Raw genomic sequence first — 22,248 nt, forward strand, 5'->3', positions numbered from 1 at the left:
TATTTTCCACCTCTTCCAAGTTCCCCAGATGAGGTATTTCCCCATTTCTTTTAATAACAACTATGAAGAAACTTTGGAGAGACCAGTCTGTATTTAACACAAACTGAAAATAAGATTCTAAGTTTGCAATTTTACAAAAAAAGGAAGTACATACTAATACGTAAATATCGACTTAGGAATTTTCATTTTAAACTCATTTGCATACAAGACCATTTGTGTTGATAAGTGGTAGGCAATTATGTTCTTTTTAATTTATTTTCATGAAATTTCTATGTACAAAAAAGTACTTGCATACCTTAAAAAAAAACCCTTTTTAATTCAAATTGACCAGACAATACACAGGTAAATGAAGAGACACTGCTGTAACAGCCCTCAAACCAAAGTGTGACAAATAGCTGTAGGCTAGGCGAGTACAGGAAATGTTATTTAAATGGCATTTTCTTCCTTTGAAGACATAAACATCCTACAACAGATCTTCACACCTCATTGCTGAGGCACAAAATTTCTAAATAGATGCCATTTTTCAGTATTATGTTCTATACATCCACCAATAACTAGGAAAAACCTCATGTATTTGAGAAAGCAGGGAAAAAAACCCCAAAACCAACCAGCAAACCAGCGCTATCACGCCTGCATCAGATCTAAATGTGTCTGTTTACAGGGATGGTTCCTCACTTTGGTACACGGAAGCTTTGTGCAAAAAGAGGTTCACGTAACTTCGTTTCCTTGTTGTTTTCTCTTTTAATTTACAAAAGTATAAGGGAAATAAAGTTTTTATTTTCTCCTTGCAGTCATTAAAGACTCATTTTCCAAATGAAGCGAATATGCGATTTTTGATCCTGTTTTCCTAACAGCTAGATTCTTGTATTCAACCTTAAAGGTTTTAAAAAAAAAAAATCCTGAAGTTCTGATTTCTATGAAAAGAATGATAGAAGGCAAAAACATCTGAAAACAAATTACTTTTTAATGATTTCATGTTCTTGTCTTTGTAGGCTTTCATATCGGACTGGTCAAGACACGGCTAATTGCGACACATGCAGGAACAGTGCATGTATTATCTATAGGTAGGTTAAAAAAAATAATATTCCCACTTTTTCCTAAGTGAAAGTAATGATTTATTCACTAATGCAGATCAATTGTTAGACTTGATTTTTCAGTAACACAAAACCAGTTTAAAAACAGAAGATCAATTTAACTTCACTAAATTAATAAACTTTGACAGACACCTGTTTCTAAGTTTACCATTTTCAGCTCAAGACTATATGACTATGGTCACTACTACGGTGTAGCTCTTGGATGTGAAGTGCTACAAGGTGTGAGCTTCACTTTCACGTAGCTGGAGATATTTAGCATTTTCTGCCCAACAAGTCAACGTACTTCAAATTGATTTCTATAGCGGTAACTGCTGGACTCCGGAAGGGGTTTTGAGAGACTTCATCGAAAAGAGAACCAGATTCAGTCGAGACAGTTTTATCAGTAAAATGACACTGCTACCCAGGCTTTTATGTACATTTGTACTAGCGAAGAAGTTTTAAAATAGGCAGAGCAAGTATGTTCTACCCAACACGAACAGCACCACTAACTTCTTTAAATCAGACGTTTGCAGTCTTTGTGCAATGCCCAAGTGAAGACTTGCTGTCCACGTACCACGAGCTCCTTTAGCAGACCTGCTGTGAAGGTGTATGGTTCTCTAAGGTGAATACAGGTTTGCTCATTACTGCCAAACAGATAAAAAAATTACAAACTGCTTAAAGGTTTTGTTAAAGATTGTGTGTACCTGCTCCAAGCTCTCCTCCAGAAGGAAATACCTGGAGTTTGCTCACTAGAAACACATTGGGTGCAAACGGTGAAAGGAAACAGCTTCTTAATTCTCTAAAGCTGAGGTTTCCCTCCTAAAATTTATCAGCCAAGAGACCCGTTTTGGCATGCACCGTATTAGAGTGAAGGAATAACAGATAGGCAGTGGGCATGACATGAAGCCATCATGAGTCTGATGATGTGTTTCGTACTGACAACTTAATTGTCCTCCTCCATTAAAGTCTTAAAAAAAACAGCTGAATATTTTCATGCATTGCAGGTAAGATGAAAACAAATGCATGTCAGTATTAGAGTATTGCAGAAAATCAGGCAATATGGTACGGATGAAAATGTATAAAGATGATTAATTACAGTGAAGATACAAACTAAAATGAAGGTACAAATGTTGGCTAGGTCTGAATAGCACAGGATTTCCCCCTTCACCCCTTAATTCTCTACTTGGTCTCTGATTTAGGCAGAAGACCTGGAGCTATTATGTATTAGCTCCTAGCTGCCTAGAAGTGAAGTTTTCCATCCTTTTTTCCTTCAACTCCATCTTTTCTACTTACTAGCTAACTAGAAAGGGGAATGATGCTGTTCCATGCAGGGAAAGGAACCAGGTAATTTATCCATCCTTCAGAGCGTTGTTTAGAAGCATATAAACAACCAAAGCCTACTGTGCCTCCCTTTTTCTGAGCTCACCTCTGTGTAATTTCTTGCTCAGGGCAGCCTGGGAAGGTACAACACATCACGTTTCTATCAGGGAAACTCGATTTGTATCATTAGCTAAAAAAAGCCAATTGGAAATTTTTTTTTTAAATCTTGATTTCTAGCCAGCAGATTTAAAGTTAACGAACCTTCCAGTTTTTACCTCTTACACTCACTGCAAATGAAACAACTCCAGAAACGCAGATTTCAAGTTTCCCTACCGACAGGGTAACAGCGTAGCAGGCAGGTCTAGCTCTTCAGTATTTCCCACCAGACTAGCCATTTGGACTGAAGCAATCGATGCTGGGCATTTGCCTAAAGCAATGTTTCCAGGGGAAGTTTTAGCAAAAATCAGCTCAGCTTTTTGACAGATTAGGAGAATATATGCTGTGGGCAAGAAGTCTAAAACCAGAAGACAGTGCAAAACAGGGGAATGATGAGAAGACCAAATTACTAAGACAAGGTAAGTAGCCAGAAGGGATAAAAGAGAAATTCACTGATAAAACTACCACTAAGGCAGTCTGTCTTGTAGGAGCGTCTGCTCCTCCGCAAGCCAAATACAGTACTGAAACCTCTGAAAGAAGTGCAGCACTTCATTAGTGAGGATGCTAAAGCTTCTCCTAAATCCAGATGCAACCATACACGCCGCACCTTTGCGAAGGGTTTGCATGACAAATGCTGCAGCATTACATGGTTTCTCTTTAAGAAAAAACACCTTTTCGGAACAGAAACTAAAACTCAGATTAAACCGTTCAGATGCACCGAAAACCTGGGGATCTCTGAGGGCACTGGACCCCGCAAGCTGTCAGCAAGTGCCAAGTGTCAGACCAGGAGGATCATCCTGGCTGACCTACAGCTGTCCCACAGACTGGCTGCTTTTCCAATGTGCTCCTGGTCTGGACCCTCCTCGGTCCTTTCACCCAAGTAGTAGATAGGGGAGACTTAAGAAAAATACAATTGGACAGATCAATAATTTCAGTACTTACTGACAAATCAATAGTTTCAAGAGAAAACCTTACTTTCCCATAATTGACATTGTTTGTTTGTTGGGTTTTTTTAATATGATTCAATTTTGAACACGGTAACATTAAAAAGTGTTCAGACCTTTAGTTTTAAACTGCAGTGAAACAGCATCTTAGAGGAAGGATTAAGTTGCCCTACTGACTACCCAACTGCATCCTGTAATGTCAAGTGTAGCACAGATGAGATGCCAGAATGCAGAAACAATCAAGGTAATTAAAATCTTCCCCCTCAAGATGACTTTTTAGAATATTAATATCATGTAGCACAAAAGCTAGAGAGAGCGTAGAAGGCGACAGAAAACCCACTGTTGTACTTTAAGGGGTTTTTAGCTGCTTTTTGGTATCAAAAATGCCACTACTGTTAGTAAATATTCTAAGAGTACGGTTTTGAGAATACAATTATTTTGCACATGAAATTTACATTTTTTTGCTAAGATTCTAAATCTATTTTTTATTATTTTGTCTTCATATTGAAAACAATACATACTTCTTACTACTAAAAGAAAAAAGGAAAACCAGGTTACTTTCACTTTTTTTAAATAAATAGGAACCTGATCTAACATGAAACACTATTAAGAAGACAAGGTACCAAAAACTTAAACTGCTCTAGAAATCAATAGGAAAAGAATCACATCTAATTTTGATTCCCCATTTCCCTCAAGATTCTACTTATTTCTGCTATGAGAAATACATTCAAGAACTTGACAGAAACTCCAGGCATGGGAGTCACAGACGCCTTCCTCTCTCGCACGAGAGGAGCCACGTTACCTGCATCCCCCTGACTGCAGGACACATCAACTCCCTGCTTCCACTCCCAATTAAGTACCCATTTAGCTGCTGCTCTAACGAGGGGGAAAGCCTCGAGTCATTAACCGAAGGCTTCGCCAGCCTACGGTCACTAAGATTCTGGTAAAGACTTACAGAGCTCCGGGCTCAAACATGGAAGAAAAAGTTTTATTGGCCAACACCATAACTACAGTTTTTAAAGCCTGAATATAAAGTCCCAACTCCATAGAAACGGTCTAAAACAGTCAGTAAAAAGTATTCAGCATTGGGTCCTTACAGTAATTTCTAGGCAGTATTTAAAATAATAATGAAAAAGTGTGATTAAGTGAAAATATAGAACCATTTTAGCACATGTTAACCTGTGTCAAATGTTAATCTATGCCATTAGCATTAGTATCTCAAAAAGTGAGGTCACAAAACAGTTTCAAAAGCATCTTCTATAAGCTAAAAGACAAATTTACAAACAAAAGACAATTTTACAAACTAAGGTAGATTCACCACTGAAAATTTTAAGGACAGAAAGTAAGTTTTATTAGGGTATATTGTTTTGACAAAGTCAACCTAAATACTGAAGTCTAGCAAAATCTTGCTAATAAGAAGAAACCGCATTGATATGCAGAAACGGTACCAATTCTCTAACACCCAAAACCCACGTGGACTAAATCTTCACAGCCTGTTTTATTCTGTGATTATCTTTTAGTGGAACTGCCCTTTCCACTCCTGTTTAAATTACCATCCCGTGTGAATTTTAATCCTTGAACAGAAATCTATGAGAAAATTAGTCTTCTGTTTAATATTTTGTGCATTTTTCTAAGGCCTTTGTCGTGAATTATTTCTGTGAAGGAGCATCTTGAAGAATTCATTGCTAGGCTTCCCTTTAGTCAAAAAGGTCAGAAGTACTCAATAGCTTTTACAAGGCTACTTTAGCGTCCGGAAGTAAACTTTTTAGTAGATTAAATCACTAGCCACTTTCTGCATAAGGGGAACAAACAGACTTAAATCAATACTACACTATTGTAGTTGTCGGAGGGAAAAACTACTCAAAGCTGCGTCGACTGTTAATTTGGCTACTTTTTACTCCTTTGAAATTTTGAATTAATATATGCTAGGTTTCAGTATTTAATTTTGTCTGTGATACTGAAATTCTTCTGAGGTCCACTCCAAGTATTCAACAGAAAATATATTAACAGAATCTATGAAATTTAGCTCTCAATACAACAGTGGCAAAGAAAACAAGTTAAAATCATGGTGATGCAAGTTAACTAGGTTGCACGGAGCCCACGTGGAAATACTTCACTTGTAAAGGTTAGATGCAGTGGTAATTATTAACATTAATAAATATGGCAATACAAAGTGAAAATATGACAAGTAGACATAAATTCCTAAGATATCATTAGTACGGCAAAATCAGGTAACTGATGAGAATAGTAATTTTAATCATCTTTTTATTTCCTATGCACATTAATTAATTTAAATTCTCATCTTATCTCTAGACTGTAAGATGCTTAGTAGAAAAAAAATGGATCTTAATGGTTTGCTAATGCTTTGGAACCCAGGAATTTGTGATCTTCAGGTTGAAATAGGAAGTTTTACAGACATTCCTTAAAATTGTATTAAGCTTATTTTCAAGTGATCAGTGCTTATCTGGATCCCATTCTTCCAAGATGTGGCATGCACTAATGCCACGTCATCCAATTACCGTGACCCAGGAGGAGACGCTATCATATTCTTTAACTCCTGCTTCACCTAGCCTACTCAAATGCAGAGTTAAGCCGCTCTACAAACGCTTGCAGGATTTGGACCTTAACCTTGAACTAGGTAATAAAAAGGTAAACAGAAGGGGTGTCAACTGAAAGGAGAAGGGCTCAGGTTGAGTGGAAGGAGAAAGGTTTTCCCTTGAGGCAGAAGGCAGAGGGACGGGCTGCCCAGAGCCTGCGCAGGCTTCATCCAGGGAGGTTTCAAGCAACAACTGGATAAAGCCCTCAGCAATCCAGTCCTGGACCTGAATTATTCTGATTCGGTGATCTTACAAGTAAACAAAATATCCAATCATTAGCTTCTACTGAGTCTTTAAATGATTCACGTTAATAACGTGTGACTATGTTAGAAAAGAAGAAAACCCATCCGTATTTCTAAGCTTGTTGCTAGATACCCTCCCACAGTCCATATGTTTAAAACCAAATGGTTATGACTCCTCAAACTCTGTTTTCAATCCCTTATACAGCCACAAAATTAGAAAAAGTTCACTCTGCTGCCAGCATGCAAAAAATAAACTCATTAACATATATTCTCAGAATCATTTAAAAAATCCCCAAGAAGCCAAAACCAGAAAATCCACCACACCAAGCCCTAATCCACAGCGCTGGGATTTAGAAGGTGGGATCGGCCAGAAAGCAGCAGCCTGAGCGAGTCGGCCACCCTGTGCACATGCCTGGAGCGAGGTGTCCAAATTGTCCACCTCGGCTCTACATCACCCCCTTTATCATACGATGGCATAGCTGTAACCCCTCTTGAAAGCACCGGATTTTACCCACACGTGTGGGTAATACACAGGCATGTCGTGCCACACAAACCCCAAAGCACCTTTGAGATGTTCTGGGGACCTCCGAGGCAGCTCTTTCCTCCTCTGCCCTCGGGGTTCAGGCACCAAGCGCACAGTCCTTCACTGATGAGCAGCTATTCGACATATTTTGTTTCTGTTTCTTTCCTGAATACAATTCAAATTCTGCATAGAAGATAGTTTTGTTCCAGGACTGTCCTGGGGTACTCGTTATTACGGTATGCGAGTCTTCATTGTTTTCCAAACACAATAACTCCATTTCACAAACAGACAACACAAAGGCTGGGGGACACTAAGCCCAAAGCAAAACAAACAGAGCAACCCCACAGAGGTTCCCCACTGACTTCAATTCCAAAATTAACAGTCGCGTATAAAAACGGTTTCCAAGGCAGCATCCAACTGCCCCACTGTTACCCTCCACCTTTTTTGCAACGCTTTGCCTCATTCCCTACAAACCCAACTTCTATAGCAAGTCTGTGGTACTTCCCAGGGACAAAATTAGATCATGATTCACCTTTCGGCTAGGTCCTCAGTCGGTTTAGTGCAAACCCATGCTGTGCAATAAATAACACCCGGATCTGGGAAATGGGAAAGGGAGGAAGAAAAAAAAAAAAAAAAACAAAACCAAAAACCCTGAACCCAAAACACCTCTCATTTTGGGTTGCCTTCGGACTGGTGTCAGTCCCTAGCAGGACACAAGATGACAGAAAAGGCAGGCTCAGGGTCCTCAGCTCAGTCAAGCGCAGACTAATGTAACTTAGACCCGCAACTGCAAAGAGGTTTTTGGTCAGTCCTGGACTAGACCCATCTCACTGTGAGGAATTTCAGAGATTTTAATTACAAAGTTCTCGCCTCTGTTTAATGAGCACAAAGTAAAATTCTCAAAGGTCTGTTATTTGATTTTATTTGGCCAAATCTTGATGGGAATGACATCTATGCAAACACCGATACACAGGCAACTGCCCTGAAACAGAAAGCTTCTGTTGTAAACCTCCCCAGTATATAGTTGTTTTGGGGAGAAAACACGGAATACTAGAATATTTATCACAGACAAAATTTTACTGCTTATACTTGTTCACAAAAACAGCCGATCTGTTTGCACTAGAGTTTCATGCACAGGAAGAATCTCAGACAGGCACTGAACATAGAGAAACTCCATCCCAATGTTCCAAAGCTGGCAATATTGTAGGTAAGTGAACCTTTAGCGTGTCCCAATCAGATGCAATGGTTGTGGTACTAGCATTATCTATTATTTAGATTTGGTTTTGTAGGGCTTATTCACAATTGTCAGTCTACTAAAAACTAGTATTTCATGTAAGGAAAAATGCTTCTGAAACCAGTAATTATGATCTCCATCATGTGTAATGCTAGAAGAACATACAGTCCTCACTAATTAAGTTTATGGAGTTCTCATGGGAAGGCTTAAAAAAACCAGACAAAGTTTGAAAGTGAAAAGAGCCACATGGCATAGGGAATATTTCAAGAAAAGGTCATTTTGAGAGGAAATTTAGAGATCCTTAGGATACAAAATTAGCACTAAGCAAACTAAAGTTGTTAGAGCTGTGACAGGTGACAAAAATCAAGCTGCGGAATGCAAGAACTGGAAAGATGTGCAGCTCTAGCAAAAATATCAAGTAGTCATACAAATACGTAACACTTGCTAAATTTAATAGTATCTGATATGTTCGAAAGTTAAAGACCAAAAATCAAGTCAGCTACAGCTAATTTAGAAAGATACGTGAAAAATTACAGAATAATACAGTTTTGTCTTATTACTGCAGCACAAACAGGTATACACCAAAACCTAAGCTTGCAAGCAAACAAAGCGTTTGCCTGAAAGGAACGGTTACATTAAAAACCCTGCAAAGCTAGCTAAATTGATCTTGATAAACAACCATCAATTATTCTGCAAAATTTACAGTTCTAAATGCTGAAATAATATGAATGTTTTCGTTCAGCCTCTTTATACTCTTCAGAAGAAAAATATTTCATTTGGATGTAAACAGCTGAAAGACAGCCTGAACCGTGCTGCAAATGGGTTTATGCAGCAGAAAATGGTAATAACATGGGGTTTTGTCATATGGACTAGAACCAAGACGGTTTTTCTCTTGAGGTCTATCTTTAATAGAAATTGATTATGGAAAAAAAAGTTATTCTGTTCAGCAAGGGTTTTTTAAAACAATTTATCTGTTACATCAATTCCAGGTAGCTCTTAAGAGAGCTCCCCATCAAGAATAACGTTTTGAAAGAAGTAAAAACGAACTCTGCCAATGCCTTTTTTTCCCCCTTCTCTTTTTTTTTCCCCTCCCCCCCAAATTTATACTGAGAAACAAACCAACTACAATACATGCCAAATTCTGCACAGATTTGCATGCCACTTTAAATGAGATTTAGAGAGCTCTTAGAGAAGAATCTATTTCATGCCAAGATTCTCACTGTACTACTGAAAGCATTTACGTGGTGGGACATTCACAATCAACCGATATCCCAATCTTACCACCAAATTAATGCTGCAGTTATCTAACCCACTGCTTTTTGCTAGCTAAACTGCAAACAAGAACGTGTTCTCAAGTTGAAGACGGCATTGTTCTTTCATTAACAAGGACAGATATTAGATTAATCAGTAGGCTTGTAGTGTGCTGCTGCAGTAGCAGGATAGCCAACACAGCCGTCTCCTGCAAATTCAGTATTCGTAGTATTCTAGCATATAGCTGAAATTTTTGAAGTTATCATCTTTGATTTGGAATGTCTTTTTACTGCTTAACAACACAGAGGTGGGGAAAATATTTTGAATATTTGAACTCTTACCTAGCGTATTTCTCTCCTCCAGTATTAGAAGGTTTAGCCAAATCACTGAAATGCTGATACCTTTGCTCAGAATGTGTTTAACAGTTAAACCAGGCACCAAACGAGGCACAGCCAGATAAAAAAAAAAAAAAAAAAAAAAAAAAAAACCACCACACCTTACACCTTCCCAGCACTCCTCCTAGGGCTTCACTGGAAGTCCTTGCAGGCAGACTCCTCAGCTCTTCAGAAAACCAAAGCACCAAAATATCCTTAACTTCCCTTAATATCTGTAAGTGGCCTCCATTCGGTTTTGAGCATAAGAATTAACTTTTGCTGAAGTTTATACTGCCGTTCCTTGTTTGACAAAGTAAACTTGAAATGATCTGTAGCGCACTCTGTTGAAATCAGGGTTGCAATTTCATATTTATTATGTTTCTTAATTGCTGGCGGGATTTTGTAGCCAACACGGTGTTTCAAATTGAGGAGGTGTATTTTAGAGCTTCAGTATATTTTTTTGAGTGCAAGCTTACGTTTAGATGAGTATTTCCCTTATTTCTATTAAATTTTAGTAGCAATGGAACAAGCAAGTACACACTAGCTACTACCAAAAGAGGTTCTTTCCATTTCACCTACAGATCTGGCCAGTTAAATAAATAGATCTACATCCTTAGATGTTTTGGTCTCAGCAGCCATTTACAGCAGAGGCCAACACAATTTGATGTTATCCTCATTACGGGGCGAAGTTTAGATGCCGTCAGCATATGCTAAAGGATTGCACTGTAAAAGAGAATAGGTTTTAATTTATTTTTTACACATACATATATGAGCATGCACATATGACAGCAGTTTGGTGAAATTAATCCAACACGTGGTAAAACCTGCGGGAAACAGGTACGGTAAAGAAATGGCCAGGACAGCCTTGTTGCTTACAGCCAACCCATCAGCTTTTCTCAGAAGCAGCAGGATGGCCGTGCCTGGCTGCCACCCCAGCCTCCCAGAGCATGCACACAGGAGGGAGATCTGAGCCTGGGAGCTCTCTGAAAGAGCATTTCTCCACAGAGATGAGGGAAAAAGCAGCATTTCTAGTTTTCAATCACTTCACAGCACTTTGACCATAATCCTCCAGGTCCTCCTAAAAAGCAGGGAGAAGTTTGCACAATCCCATTCCTAGTTCTCTCTTGCAGTGTATCAGGTTTTGACCTTCCTCTCCCCCTGCCCCACTTCATTTTTGATGCAAGAAATGTGGAGATCTGATAAACATTTATTTGTATTTGAATTTCCTAAATTAAGCACTTCTATATTGGTGTCAGATGTCAGCTTAACTGAAATCTATCATCCTAATTCATTACTAATTGCCTTTTTCTTCCCATTTTTAGTGTGGAATTGGATTTTAAACAGCAAGAAGATAAACTACAGCCAGTTTTGAGAAAACTTCATCCTATTGAGGAAACTCAGGTTGCACCTTTGCCTTATTCTCAGGAGAGCTACTCCTCCACTCCCAAGCAAAAATCCAAAACTGAATCAAAAAAGCATGGAAGATGGAAACTCTGGTTCCTTTAACCCAAGTCCATTACATGTGGAGTTCAAGGCCTTCTTTGAAAAATATTTGGAGTTCTATCAATCACCTATAACGGGATCTTGGTAGACTGATCAGTGTTACCGGCCAATGTAATCCTGACCATTCCGGCAGCGTTCAGTTCTCACCGTATGTACCAAAAAGGCCTTTGTACCTATAAACTAATGTCCAGAAGCAAGGCGTTAGATAATACCTTGCCAACTTTTATTTGCAGTTCACCAATGTGGGATGTAAAACCTGAATTGAAATTTGTACTAAGATGGAAAGTAAAACTATTTCCCCCCCTTTAGATCTGAAAGCGTCACATTCTAACCTGTTAAACTGTAGGCTGTCATCCTGTACACAGCTAAACATCACTATTGTTTTAAAGCCTTTTGAGGGTTGGGTTTATTGTCTTTAAACAACGAGGGGGAAAAAAAAAAGCAAGCAAGCCTTATGTTTGCAATGGTCTTCAGTTTTACAAATCCATGTTGATCGGGGAGTGCAGTTTTCAGCACATATATCCTGGACAAAGCACAATTTTTCATGTGGTCCAAGACCAAGAATAATCTCTAAGATGTGACTATATGTATATTTGCCTTCATGCGATGTAGACTTCAACCAAGCTGTCACATTTCGACAACGCACCATCATTTCTAATTTAGCTACGTCCTCATCACCAGACGAACAAGTTTGCTGCCCACCTCCAAGGGGTGAGTGGCTAGAGACCTCCCAAAGTCAGGACAAGCCTTTAACCACATCAAGCTGACAGGGTCAAGGCTACGGGACAATCATCTGTCCTAGATCTCACTTTTAATCTTTTGGTACCCAAAAGGTTTAAATGACACATTCTGGCACAGAAAAAAAAAAAAATAATAAAATAACCCCACAAACAGAACAATTGTTGGATTGTTGGCATTTGCCATAATTTAGTATCTTTTTGTAATGCAGTCTTTGGAAAACCTCCACACTACTGCAGAAGGCACCAGACAATTTATAGTATGCATTATGCTCTGAAACCGGTTTGGAAGGAGCAGTAATTTTAATTGCTATTTATTTACTAAGCTTCTCAGAGATGGGTTTCCCAACATATTAGAATTTATATCTCAATCTATTAATTGTACTTGCTACCCAACACCCTTAGGGAAGAGATGCGAATCACTTCCCCCCCCCCCCCCTTTTTTTTTTTACATGACACTTAAAATTTTGCTCTGAATGATAAACTCCAACTTTTTCCTTTTAAGTATTTGCTACTGTCATTAAACTTGCACCTAGAATGACCATTTGTGGAAAAAATTTCTCGTGCTAGAAGTGGCCAGGGAGTCAGAATCTTCTGGGGTTTTTTTGGTTTTGTTTTTGGGGTTTTTTTAAGGATTTAAGATAATTTGAGTCATACAGTGTCACATGACAAACTGGTTTACTAAGAATTGGTTTTGAAATTGCATACCCTGCAGCACCAGTGAGATGCAAATTCTTCAGTCTTTAGGTGGAAGAAATGTAATCATTAGCAGAAGAGTTTGCACATACTACAAAATTTGAAGTGTTTTCATTTACACTATTTTTCCTCTTAACTCAGCATCAGATCCATTCCTGCAAGAAAACTCGAGGAAAATAACTTATTTTTCCCCCCAAAGCAAAGAGCAAGAAAAGGAAGTTAAAATGGCAACAGAAACACAGAAGATGTGTATGTCCACCTGAAAAATTAATTTCAGGATGCTTTAATGAAAAAAGTCACCTTTGCAGTAAACCTTCAAGAGGGCTACAAGTTCTTGTACATAACCAAACAATATCCTGAAATACTCTGTGAAAGCCGAAGGATTAGACAAGGCGATCCTGTGTACCAGGAAGGAAGTGCAATTGTTTCATGTGGGGAAAAACCGTGTTTCATGTATTTTATACCGTTTTTAATTGAAAATAGAAAACTGTTTACAAGACAGCCCACCCTACACGTTTTAGAAACCCAAGCATTTCCAAACAAGAAAACATTTTTTTTCTTCCTAAACAGAAAAAAATATCAAATACGGACATAACAAGAAAAATAGAACAGTATTCAGTATTATTTTAAAATAGTGTTAATAATTAATGAACTCGTCCATGCTAACATGCCTAGTGTTTGGGGTTTTTTTAAATAAATTAAATCAAGCATCTCTCAATGGCAATCAATTACAAATCGGTAGCGTCACTGAATCAGTAGCTTTTCCCATAAACCTATTCTAAACGTTCTTGCGTGCAGGGACTCTGACACAAAACTGAACTGTTTTTACGTGCGGTTACTGACTCCTACAGAGACTAGTATTCTGTAATCATTTAAAATGATAGAGGAAAATTCACTGGTGAAACGCGTAAGAGCTAAAAGTGAAAGTTCTCATGGCGTGTTCTGTACATGTCCAGGCTATTTTCTTAAGAAGTTGCAAATTTTTAATTTTTTACATTTTTTTAAAACTGGAAAAGCTAACATACATATAGTCTTGCTTAAAATTACATATCGTGTTATATCGTACCATACAATGTAATTTGTAATAAAATGTTTTTGCAAGTGTGTAAAATGTATCATATTGTATTACATTTAGAATCACTCAGGCTCAGGTTAGATAGACACTAAGAGAAAAACCTAATTCTTTAGAGCTTTTAGTTAAATGTGACTGACAAAGCTGTTTTCACCCTAATGTAGAAGATCTTATAAAACGCAGGTATGAGGTAGTAACAACGAAAATGCATCTTTACTTTCAGTGTGGCACATAACGTAGCTTTGCTGAATTCACTGACAATACCATGCACTTTCATACACTAATTTGCTATATGCACTTCTCCCATACCATGCTTAAAACTACTTTTTAGTCAATAAATACTGCAGTGATTTTCTATTACTTGCTATTTTCTGAGTCCGTATAATTGCCATTAAGCAACAGTTACATTCTTTGTTTTAGAACTATTAGGAAACACTATTCATGTGAGTATCACTTGTTTTCTTAAAAGAAAAAAGAGTCACTGTAAAAATAGTTTAAAAAAATCAGGATAAATTGAAACAAATCATGATTAAAACTGAAAAATCCTACCATCGGTACAAAGTGTTTGCTTTTTCTTGCTTAAGATGCAAAACCACCATCTATGCCTTTAATTTCACTCTTACTTTTTAAAGGTTAATCACTTTTTCAAGATCAAATAGGTTCATTTTTCATGAACACTTTCAAATCAAGTACGCTATTAGATTATACTATTTCTTTAGCATCTGTATAATAGCACACATTATATATTACTACTGGAATTTGTTAACTGGATTGCCACTAAAAAAAATAACTGCTCTACCAACACAGTTCTTTCTAGCAGAGTGAAACAGACTGCATGAAACATTTTTTAGTATTATTTCAGCATCCATAAAAGACAACTGTGGCTTATTAAGATAATTGGAGTGCTAGAAATTTGCTGTCAATTCCTTTAGGTGAACGCAGTTTGTTCCCGTGAACATTGGTGGGGCATACTCCATACCCGTTCGCTGCCTCGGCAATATTACATTTTACAACACAAAAAGCTCAGTATTAGTGATGGGACAAAATCATGGCCATCATTCAAATACCGCTTCAGTTTTTGTGAAAGCAGTTTGCAGTACATAATTGCAAATGGTTTTGAAAGATAAGAAAATATGAGACTCACTAAACAAAGTATTTTTTTTTTTTACACGGTAGAAGGCCGGTGAAGAAAATAAAGTTGTCTCCCCAACATTTTGGAACCCATTAACCCTAAACTTGACAGATTTTAAGGCACAGAAAGACAATTTACATCTAGCTTCAACTCCTCAATAAACGTAGCCCCAGAACTCTCTCCCATGACCCTCAATAATTCATCTGTTACTTAGACTCCGATTTTACTGCCTTCCAGAAAGGCTCCTGGAAACTTGGCCTTGAAGATGCCAAGCGATGGAGACTCCACCGCTGCCTTCGATTGATCGATTACTCCAGCGTTCACATTCTCTGCTCTACTTTACTCTCCCTCTCCAGCTCCTCCTCTTTCCTTCAGCAGGTGCCATCTTCACCCTACAGAGGTTCTCCTTCACTGTCACCAAGGGGCACCTCTAAATCTTCTTTCTATTAACTTCAGATGGCTTTTACGTCTCACACCACAAATCACTTCCTCTACTTCCTGATGATTTCTGCAGCATTTCTGTTTTGCTTTCAACACATCCTTGGTTTAAAGTGGGGGGGGGGAGGAAGCGACATGGGAAATACTCCACTCATCAGCAAAGTCATCAAGTCCTCTCCTGTCCACTGCTTCCTAGTCACACATCCCAGGAGAATGTAAACCAGCATTTTTCCCCTCCCCGATCACAGCAGGTGTTCACACTGACTTTGTTCACCATTTACCATTACGTGTTTTTTCAGAGCCCCTGCTCTTAAGGACAGAGTCTCCTGGGAGTAGAGCCACTTCCTACACTCTTTTGCTCTTGCACCTGTGAGCTAGATTTTTTTTTCTGTATCAAAATGGAATCTGATTTGTTCCACCATATAAAGGAACCAAGATTGTCTGTTTCATAGACAATGATCATACAGTTGCACAAATCTGCCAACTGAAGTATCTTCCAAAAATTGTACACATAGGGATCCAAAAACCCCATCTGGATGTCCTTTCTGAAATTAAAGTGTTCAGCAACTAGCTTGTTTTTCTTGGCTTTGTAAATGAAAAGCATACCAGGCTGCTGACCACAAGGAAGCAGGGAGTAGTCGTGATTCATTTTGGACCTACCATCGTGGCCAGTCAATTCTGATTTACTGTAGAAGGGCCAATATGCTGACTCGCAGGGAACGCAACATTCTTCAGAAGTTACTAGGCAAGGAGAGAAATGGTTTAAAATTATCCTTCAAAAAAGACTCCACAAAGCGTGCTCAATTTAATGTTTTTTCAGGCAACTTGTTCTTCAGTAGGAAAAATTTTGTGATCTTGTTATAGGTGACTTCTTACTGCGGCCGTAAGCGGGACTAACTCTAGGCACGTGCAAAAGTAGCCCCGAGCAGCAACGGACCCCGACCTCGCACCAGGCAACTCTGCACCCACAGGCCACATCCACTTCTTACCTTCACTACAGTAACACACCCAGAACCCTCTACTCAGCAAAGCAGCAGGTACCAGTCACCACTGAGACTTCTAGAGCAAAAAGTAGCCAAAAGTAATGAGTATTAAAACAGTGACAAGATTTTTTTCTTGTATGTTTAAAAACTCATTTGATACAGCAGGCTGGAAACTAATGCTAATTTCCAAGTAAATAAATTCACTGCTTAATAATACAGTTAATACAGACACCAATGAAACCAAGGGTTTGAGGAGTTTTGGGGTTTTTTTGGTTTTGTTTTTCCTTTTTTTTTTCACAGGTTCTGAAGGCTAGAAGACAGTGTGCAGTATCACAAATGTTAACTTAAATTCTTCTTGCTACCAACTTCTACCAAAATTATGGTCAAATCAGATTTCAACCGATCACTTATATTCTGTTTTATTTATTGTCTAGTTTTTCTTCTTACAACTGGTCTATCTTATTTCAAGAAAATTCTCTTTCGAAGTTATATGATAAAAATAGCTTACGATTTTTAACTAGAAACTCACACATTTAAAGAGGCAAAAACTAAAAAAAAAAAAAGTATAAAGTCAAAGGAGACTATCGGAGAATCTTTCCAGTCTGTTCAACACAAAAGGCACCTCCTGTAATTAAACATGGTTAACTTGCAATTTAAGGTTTAATAGGCAGAAACTTTGCCACAGATGCGAGACACAGCCTCACAGAACAGTGAGGACCAAAAACCTTCAAAAGGTTTTACCCAATATCTCCCGTACTCAGACTGAGATACAGTAGGCGTCAGGTAAGTGTTACTAAAATCCTTTCTTATTTCCTGGATTAAGGTGGAAAGTTTGTAACGCAGCGAAGCAAATACATTTCAACAGAGTACCGTGCAGGTACTGCCATCGCTGCACGGGTCCCCTGCTGTCCCCTGAAGGTCAGGTCCGTACTACAAGTCATCCACCTTTCGTCAACATTTTCCCAAAGGAAACCGACCCAGTGGCAGTCATTTGGTATCACACACAGAGCCCTATCCGTAGGTTATAACGTAGAGAAAGTTATCTGAATTATTTGTGATATCTTTAATAGCCTCTAATTGCATATCCTCCTGAAATAGTGAATTCAGTGTCTTATGTTCCCATTACATTAGCACGTGTAGCATCCTCATCTCCTATTGAAGAGTTCTGCTCACCAATGTTAAATCACATATTTGAGCATTCCACTTCTGCCACCTCTGTTCCGAGATAACCGCACGTTCACTTGAGCACTGAAATTCTTTACAATCCTGCACTGATCACATAAAATTCCGGCCTCTCAGAAACACCATCTCTCACTGACTTATCCCACAATCAAAAACAACACGAGCCTAAGACACACAAGCATCGACCTCAGAAGGGTATACAAAGAATATTATTAAAATAGAATTTGAAACAATTTCTACAAACAACTGTCTTTGGGATCTATAAGGGTAAACATCAAAGTTCGTGCATCCCAAAGGCCACAGTAGTTCCACGGTGAGTAGAACAGAGGTTTATAAAGAATGTGAAATTAAACAAGGTTGTTTGCCACCATAAGGAGATTATGAATCTGTGTTCCTGTATTGCTATGGATCAGAAAAGAAGTCTTGTCTTGGACAGAAGGACCACCATTCTTTGAGCTATTCAAAGCAGGATCCCCAGAGGGATGCTTCCAGAATGTAGCTAACAGATGATAAATCTTAATGTATATATAGTTCACGTCTACAGGAGTAAGTGCCAATTTCTCAGTATTTTTGATGCAAAGTGGTTTTTTTATATTTAAAGTGTATTATGCAACATTAGGGTTTGCATGAAGATGACATAGCTAAGTATTTCTTCAACATGCCAGCTTCAGTACACCAATATAGCTATATTTACGTAAGAAACAAAGTGCTATGTCCTCTATTTTACCTCTTCTGAAAAAGTTATCATTACTTGAACTATGTCTGTGTAAGATACATTATTTTTTAAATTCCGTCCTTCTACTCATCCTGTATGGTTGATTCTCTGATATAAGCTACAGGTAAAACTATACTAGTATTGACAAAAGAGAAGCCAACGCATAATTTCAACCTAATCATCATCCAAGAGGGGTGAGGTTATGCTTGCTAATTATTGCTTGCCTCTTACTTTTCCTACTTTGGTGACATCACAAGAATGAGTTGTTACCGGTTGATCACAGGGACCTTTCACCAACAGATTGCATTTTAAGATAGGAGTAAGTACTCCTTGAAAATACCCGGTCCTATTAATACTCATTACATAATTACAGAGTGCACGGATAGAATGATTTCAAGCTGTATTCGTGATCACTAGGGGTACTTTCAATAGAACTGTACTTACTTAAAATATATACAGGACAAGTTTTCAAATATAATTTGATAAACGCCACAGGAATAATTAACATTTTAAAATATCATCTAAATCGTGTTCATCAAAACAATAATTAATTCACATTCAGACTGTAACTGAAGAAGTTTCCTGCATGTATGTCTTACAAGACTACACTTCTGTGCAACTGAGGGAAGCAGTTCTGTGCCCTTGTACAGAAAGATATTAAGACATCCATTCTGCATATTATTAGTAATTTCTGGGGTAATACACAAAGTAGCAATAACATATAAATTATTTTACTTCCTTTCACTGTTACTGCATCCCAGCGCCAGAATATTCTGTAAGAACAATCTCTATTTATAACCATTTCTTGCTCCAACAATGGATCTGGTGATCCACTATCACTTTCTAAGCACAAAAATTATTGTTGCACATCAAAGGGGTAGAAGTGGAAGACAAAAAAAGAAAAAAGTTAGTGGATGACGCACTAAAGACAAAACTAAAATGGCAGTATGTTTGCTGAGAGAGGCACCACCACGTGCCAAGTAAATGGGACAGCGGTAGGTAAGTAAGATGTGCTGAGGACAGAGAGCCTTCTCGTAACAAGTCAAGTATCACTGTCTGCAATTACAGAGAGAAATCAAACTGGAGATCAAAAAAAGAAAGTGCTAATGAACTCAGATAAATCTGACTAACAAATAAACCCTTTTTAAAAGAAAGGGATTAACGTATCGAACCAACTTAACCAAATTAGTATAGAACAGAAGGACAGCTACTCAGACAGATGAGAAATCTGGTCCACTTTGACCAGCTTCCTATATATCAGTTGCCAGATGCAGACACCTAAGGGAGAATATAAGGTAAAGGCAAACACACAGTGAGACTCCCAAAACCACACAAAGATCTATCCCCAGTTTAGATATCAATAGGCCTCACTAATTTTCTTCATTATTTAGACCAATATTAAATGATACAGGTGAATAATTCAAATGTCAGGCTTTAAAAGCACAGTGCTACGCCACTGACGTCGAACATGGTAAGCATCAGTCCTTCCCCTAGGTTTTCAAAACGTAACAGTTTGGGGCTCTATTTTTGGACCACTCGAATACTGCCATTAACTTGGTTATCTCAGCTGTGGTCAAAAAAGGCAAGTAAATGCTTGTAGAGTCAAATGATTGCTAATGTAGTAATGAACATGCAAGTCTCATTTCCACACTTTTCAGCTGGCTAATTACAAATAATACATTATTTTGGTTAACACAGACATCTAAAATCTGTCTAATCACCTGGCCACCCATATTTCTTTTTTTTTTTTTTTTTAAGTATTTTTTTCTCCCCCTGTGTAAACCACAGAAAAATTACAAGCCAATGTTTTACAGCTTACTGAACACAAAGACAGTTACAGAAGGTTTTGATTGCTTTAGGTCACCTGGGATTTAAATCCTATTACAGTCAGGTTCAAAAAGATGTGACAGAGGTATTTCAGTTTACATCAAGAGACACTTACAATGAGCTCCGAATCACGTCCCATGGAAATGACTGTTCTGTTTACTGTCCTCAATAGCTTTTCCATGATTATCTGGACATGTCGTTGCGTTGGCCCCTAAGGAAAAAGAATAAATTAGTGGTAACTAGATACAACAGACACCAATACAATTGAACTATTTATGTTTGCCTTTAGATCCGCCTGTCTTGTGAAAGTTAAATAAAACATCACTCACTGCTGTTGATCAAAAGCAGAAAATTAGTCTCCCATTTCAACAAACACCAAGCAAAGTCTATTTTAGTAATACATGTTACTGATAAATTAGCATGTTCTGTCATGATTATTTAAATGAAAAGCAAGTCCCTGGAAATATAGCAAAGCCTATGACATTTAGTTACCTAATAATTTCATTTTCTTAAGTCATTCTTCCACCATCAAAAGCCCACAGGCATTACCAAATCTGAGGGGCTATTTTGCAACAGCTCAATTAAAGAAACAGGAAAGCAAAGCAAAACTTTGGTTAAGGAACCTTAATTTCAGTCAATTGTGCAACTGGCTTTTAAGAACAAGTTCAGAAACCTCATGCAAAATGATGCCTACAGGAACTGAAGCCAGAAATACACGACAAGGAGAAAGAAACAGATGAGCTTTGCTCCCATCTTTTACTTTATAAACAGGCTTCTTCATGGTTTTTATTAGTCTGAAGGAGAAAATTTCAAAAGCGGTCTCTGAGATGAAAAGGGGAAACGATTCTATAGCCAACCTTTGTAAGCATTTTCCCAGATAATTTTCTAAAAAAACCCAGCATCTTTGTGTTGCTTCATTCCAATGAAGCATTTTCTTCTTGCCCTTGGATCCGTATGATAACCCACCTCTTATCATTGGATTATAATTACCGAAGGCAGACTTGCCTATATGAAAAATGCATTTGCATATTTGAAGAACAAGCCATCATCAGTACAAATACACACAGCTACTGCTCAAGTATAGACTCCTCTTCCTGTTGCTGACAGATCTGCCTTTGGGATAAACATTACAGTTCTTGGACCACGAGCATCTGCAGGGAAGAGTGCATCTATCTCAGCACCCTGCTCCTCCCCGCGCTCCGGCTCTCCCTGCTTTCTCTCCTATGAGCTCTTCCTTCCTCTTTGCATTCCCGGCACTTGCACTGCTCCTGACCAGTTTCAATTTTACTTTACGTCGCTCCTCACTCTCAGTGTTTCCATCCTTTCCCTGTTCCCTTCTCCATCCCCCTGCTCCAACAACAAATGGGGATGTATTTTCAGCAGCCCCCTCGCTGCCGGCTGCTAACCACCCGCAGGGGCGCAGGGCAGCTCTCGGCTCTGCTCCTGCCTCTCCTGCAGCCCCGCTCCAGTCGGGCTCAGCCCAGGAGGTGGTGGAGCTGCGAGTTGCTACCAGGGAGAGAAATGCAACCAACAAAGAGTGACAGGAAAGAGCCAAGATGTCAAAACCAAATTCCTTTTTTAAAATAACCCACTCTCTGAAACAGTCACACAGAACTACTTTAAAAAAAGAAACAAAATCAGAATGAACCCAAAAAAACATCGTCAAATAAGATGCTAGATACAATGTGAGCAGCTGATCCTTAAGGTCCTTTCCAACTAAATCAGTGTACAATTCAACACAGGACTGAAGGTTCAGGCAGCAGCCTCATCAGCCCAAACTTCTTCAAGAGAACATCAAATCATTAAAGCTCTCTGGCAAAACACTAATATTTGTGTATTTGTGTGAAGTCAAGAAAAGACAAAAAAGGGATTGTCATGCAAACTCCACATCTGCATGCCAGCCCAGGGCACTGCACAGGTTCTCATGCGCAACCGTCTCATACATTTACTTTCTGAATGGGTAAGACAGCAAAACTAGTTATAATATTCATGCAGAAGCTGCCAATTTCCAACTCAGGTTATCCCTTACCGAGGTGGAGAATTCTACTAGCTATCTTTAAATGGCACTTCAAAAAGTTGACACAGCAAACTTGTTTAATATACTTATATATGTGTATATATACATACACACCCTTCTTCAGGCTGGCCTAGCAGACCAGCATCAATACAACTCAAATGTGCATTTCCCAAAATGCTCATGGAAAAAAACAACACACGAACCACACATTTTCCACCTGGCAGAGGCTAGG

At 38.5% G+C, this 22,248-nt stretch overlaps 2 protein-coding genes across 4 annotated transcripts in view; one reads left to right on the top strand and one right to left on the bottom strand.

The window, feature by feature from the left end:
- The window catches only part of INSYN2A (inhibitory synaptic factor 2A), a 48,340-nt gene extending 34,393 nt beyond the window's left edge, over positions 1–13,947 (top strand). For both annotated transcript variants that reach the window (XM_054831426.1, XM_054831425.1), the window contains 2 exons: positions 993–1,064; positions 11,037–13,947. In XM_054831426.1, the coding sequence (XP_054687401.1) occupies positions 993–1,064; positions 11,037–11,220 (256 nt within the window). In that variant the 3' untranslated portion in view covers positions 11,221–13,947. The remainder of the gene's footprint in view (positions 1–992; positions 1,065–11,036) is intronic.
- Positions 1–22,248, bottom strand: part of DOCK1 (dedicator of cytokinesis 1) — a 309,905-nt gene that overhangs the window by 191,445 nt on the left and 96,212 nt on the right. For both annotated transcript variants that reach the window (XM_054831423.1, XM_054831422.1), the window contains exon 27: positions 20,115–20,210. In XM_054831423.1, the coding sequence (XP_054687398.1) occupies positions 20,115–20,210 (96 nt within the window). The remainder of the gene's footprint in view (positions 1–20,114; positions 20,211–22,248) is intronic.

Source organism: Grus americana, chromosome 7 (genome assembly GCF_028858705.1).
Source record: "Grus americana isolate bGruAme1 chromosome 7, bGruAme1.mat, whole genome shotgun sequence".
Lineage (NCBI taxonomy): Eukaryota > Metazoa > Chordata > Aves > Gruiformes > Gruidae > Grus > Grus americana.